This window comes from Ipomoea nil, unplaced genomic scaffold (assembly GCF_001879475.1).
Source record: "Ipomoea nil cultivar Tokyo-kokei standard unplaced genomic scaffold, Asagao_1.1 scaffold0666, whole genome shotgun sequence".
Taxonomy (NCBI): Eukaryota; Viridiplantae; Streptophyta; class Magnoliopsida; order Solanales; family Convolvulaceae; genus Ipomoea; species Ipomoea nil.
The window spans coordinates 744,313-749,013 of NW_017617094.1; the positions used below are offsets into that span (position 1 = coordinate 744,313).

The following is a 4,701-nucleotide window of genomic DNA, read 5'->3' on the forward strand; positions in this document are numbered from 1 at the left end:
ATATTTCAAGTTTCACTTCTCGTGGGAGTTATTTATTACGAAAAAAAGAGAAACATATGATACATGACACTAATGTACAAGTATTTGAAGATTGTTTTACCTCCTTCACCCGTCTTTCAGGTAAGAGACTTATATTTTACTATGAAAGGAACGTTACACTTTTTTCACTAACAAGGATGTACATTGAGTAAATTTTTACCTTTTAACCTTAATGAGGTGTTTGGTAAGATGGAATTACAATTGCATTCCTACCAAACTCCATGGAATTGCAATTCCATGGTTTGGTTGGAAAGAGTTGCAATTCCAGAGAATTACAATTCCTTCCAACCATGGAATTACAATTCATAGGGCCTCCTAGGAATGCAATTCCACACTTTGTGGAATTGTAATTCTAATGTAAATTACTATTTTATCATTCTTATGATTGTTATATTATTATTATACAATGATATTTTAATCTTATTCACCTCTTTCTTTTCAATTCTCAATCATTATATTTCTTCATACAAAATAATGTAATTTAAATTTATATTTTATTCATTTTTCATTGAATTACAATTTCTTTTTCCCTTAATTCATTTCTTCTAACTAAATATCCCGTAATTGATAAAAAATTATGAGATAAATCAACTTAAATTAAAAATTTTAATAAATCGCTTTCACTAAAAGTCAAATTTAAAATCTTAACGTACAATTTAATTACCTTGAGTTGAGTTGTTTTCAAAAGAGACGTTATACTTGCAGAGTTGCAGCCTTAATGGAGCGCTTAATAAAAAGTCTAAGAATAAGCAAGTTGAGTTATACATATAACATATTCGTTCTTTTTATTTAATTTTGGTCCCCATCTTTCACTTTCGCTTTTTTGTCGCGGCGTCGGTACTGTACCCACTACGCCGTCAAGATCGCACTAAAATTTGCGAATCCCAAACTTTTTGCCCGCAAGCATATACGGTTAAATTAGATTGCACGCGACAAGATTAATATGATACATTGATACGGAGTAATTTATAGCGTGGACCAGGATCCACATAACATTGTGGATTCTGAATCAAAATAATATTGTTTTGATATTTAAGCTTTAATAGATTCTTAAATTTTTCGTTTTTCATATTTCAACACAAATTTTAATTTATTCTAGGTACAGAATCAATACTTTTAAATTACAGAATTTCATAACACAAGACACAAAAATTCACAACGACACATACACATGTTATATATTTACTCATTCTAAAATTTGATTCTTACAGACACATAATTTCATAATACAAGACATAAATTCGTAAAATAAGACACACAATATTTGGTGTGTTACATAATTACTAATCTATTTCAGGTACAAAATTCATACGATTAAGGTACAGAATTGCATAATATGAGACACAAAAACGTATAACATAAGACAAATACAACATTTTATATTTACTTTAATTCAAGTACGCAATCAATATTCTTAAGGTACAGAATTGCATAACATAAAATGCAAAAATGCATAGCACAAGACATAAAAATGCATAGCAAAAGGCACAAAAGCGCATGTTATATTCCCTTTAGTTCATCTACAGAATTCATTCGCTTAAAGTATAGAGTTGCATAACATGAGACATAGAAACACATAACACAAGACTTTAAAGGTTGGGCTTATGTTATTGCATAACATTGATCATTCCCGGCCTAGGTTTGAGTAATGATATGAGGTTACGTGCGACTCGATTAGATCATATTATTGAAGAAAAAATCTTGTCAGACACTCACATTTACACAAAAGTCTTAATTCCTAGAATGTTCTTAACACCATCAAATTTAAGACTACCATTCAAGTTTCAAAGAAACAATTTCGTGTGATGCCCTCATATGCAATGGCTATCAACAAATGTTTAATCGTGGTCAATTATATGTAGTTGTGTCTAGAGTTAGTAGTCCACAAGGACTTAAAATTTTCGGAATTAATTACCGAAATAATCTATTAACTATATATACGAAATTATAATTTGGGTATTGACTGTTTTTTTTCCTAATTAAGTCCAACTTTAAAATTTTTTAACTAATTTGATCATCCATTTGTTTACTTGGGACCAAATTGGTAATTTCGCTATAGTCAATGAACCATTTCAATAATTAACTCTTCGATTTAATAAGAGATGAAATGGTATATGTGATGACTGAAATAGTCCCTTGACTATCGTAAAATTACCAATTTGGTTCAGAATAAACGGATGTCTGTCGGCTAAATAAATGAATGACCAAATTAGTTAAAAATTATAAAGTTAAGAAATTTAATTAAGCAAAAAATATAGTCAAGGACCAAATTTTGTTATAGTTAAGAGACCATTTCGATAATTAACTCAAATTTGGTATGTAATGATTCTAGAGAATGTTGTTTATCATTTAAGTGTTCAACAATTTATCATGTATTTGAAATGTGAAATTCATCTATAAATGTTGTTTATTTCTTTATAATTACTAATATTTTTATACTCAAATTGATACACTATATATAGTTGCAACTAAGGTGAAATACTAGTTACGGAGTATTTAATAATGTCTATAGTACATAATAAATTTCAAATAATTAGATAGAAATTATAACACGTGATAAGTTATTTGATAAAAAATTTTTAGTATTATGATTCTAATGGTTATTTTACATCATAAACCCTAAACTAGATTACACAAACCATGGCTTCAACTTGAATGCAGTGAACTGCTGATGTACACAGAACGTACAATACAACTTCACCCTAAACCAAAAGTAACCAGAGCATGACATGCCCTTGGTATAATACAAAGACTTCCCTCAACGAGAATGCACCTTTGGATAACGGTTGCAGATCTCTCTCGTAAACAAAAGATTTCCACATTGAATGTTAAAAACTTGCAAAATAAGAGCATTGTATGTGCTAAACTCTATTTCAGTTTGATTCATGCGATGAAGAAGTCATTTTTGAATTTGAGCAATATCTTATGCTTCTAACTTATGATGTTTTGAATGAAAAATGGAAAAACAAAGTGAACAGAAGTAGTAAAAAGTTGCTGGAAGCCTGGAACCATCCATACATTATCCTTAATGCCACCAACTGCCAAAACTAGGCCACTCAGAGTAATCTCTCCGGTCATTGCTGTATCTGCTCTAACACGTCTTTATAGCCTTCATCTGGATGATATATGAGAGACAAACACTAAGTGCATGAACAATGAGCTCCATGTAAGCAAGCCACCATTATCAATGGATACTGAGTTTAATGTCAGTATGTGAAGTTAAATGAATATGCTCAACTGAATCATACTTGAGCTGGGAAGAAGAAATTCTTTCTGGGATTTTGACAAATTTCCCTCAACTTTTTGAGTTGAACCTAATATTTCACATCTTGGGTTAGTCCATTGAAAATCAGTAATATTTCCCTCAACTGAATCTGCATTGAAAATTTAAAATCTCAATAAAACAAAAATGGTATCCACCATCCAACAACAAAAAATGTTCTCAATAAAACAGTGCAAATTAAATGGTTAAGATTATGTTAGCACAAAAATGCAGCATGTTTACCTATCCCTCCTCTTCACAAGGAATCGATGAAGGACTGATCTTCTTGCCATTAGAAGATCTGAAACAAACAACAACACCATAACAGTGAAGCACAAAATCCATTGATGTTCTTGACAAAAAAGCAACATAGATAGCATTGTTTATTACTGACTACCTAACCATAACATTCTATCAATTAAGTATTTCAACAATTGATTAGCGGGGAAATTACTTGGAACATTAGATTCTGCAGCCAAAGAAACTTGGGGTGAAGATGGTGCAGGACTAGGCTGGATTTCTTCACCAGCAGCCTGAAAAATGCCCGAAGGGCCGTGATGGCTTACTGTGCTAGCCAACCACATTAGTTCCCCGGCTTTGTCGGCCGGGAAATCATCAAACACCACAATCTTGCCGGAGTAGAAAAAAGTGAGTTGAGCAGTCTTGGGCTCTCTTGGTGCTTCTTTGCTGTAAACAGAGTAACACGTGATATCAGAAAAGGCAAGCAAGAAATTAAATGTGAGCATTATTTGTATGGAACAATGAAGGTGTATGTAAAACATGATATGGGACAAACCTAGTACTAACTTCCTCCATGGAACAATGAATCTGACTTGATTTCTCCATGTTGGAGAGGAAATCAATGAGTGTATCTGGGAGGAAGAGTCGGCGACGAACGAAGATGTGTGTTTTAAGGGGATTTTGGTTGAGTTAAAGTTGGAAGCAGAGAGATGTCTCTGTTGCAGAGAGATGTTGCAGGGAAGCAAAACAGATGCCAGCAGATTAATTCTTTTTTTTTTTTTTCTTATGCGGTTTCTATCATTCATTACCCTTTTTACCATCTTATCATTCATTATATGATTATAAGGAAATTGACATTTTTGATCATTAAATGATATTCATAGAGGAGAATCTGATTTTTATTAATTTATTAGTTACCACGGGCATTACATGAATAGTCGGATGTCCAATGTGTATTTTTAAGGGAAAAAGTATAGATAGGCCATTGAATTATTTGGGAGATAGAAATTAAGCCACCAAACTCGAATAAGCTCCAAATTCATCTATGAACTAGGGAAAAAAGTGCAATTAGCATTTTTAGCAGGTTAATAACATGTTTGAATTACCATGTGTATATTTTATTATTGTTATTATTCTACTAAGCATTTGACCCTCTTCCT

The 4,701-nt window shown here is 31.8% G+C and overlaps 1 protein-coding gene across 1 annotated transcript; it reads right to left on the reverse strand.

The window, feature by feature from the left end:
• Positions 1–2,598: 2,598 nt before the first annotated feature.
• LOC109174853 (protein TIFY 10a-like) lies at positions 2,599–4,318 on the reverse strand. Its single transcript, XM_019324083.1, has 5 exons — positions 4,098–4,318; positions 3,756–3,988; positions 3,545–3,602; positions 3,288–3,413; positions 2,599–3,154 (listed from the first exon to the last, which is right to left on the reverse strand). Exons 1-4 carry the CDS (start codon positions 4,145–4,147, stop codon positions 3,404–3,406), a joined length of 351 nt encoding a protein of 116 aa, XP_019179628.1. The 5' UTR covers positions 4,148–4,318; the 3' UTR covers positions 2,599–3,154; positions 3,288–3,403.
• Between the last annotated feature and the right edge of the window lie 383 nt (positions 4,319–4,701).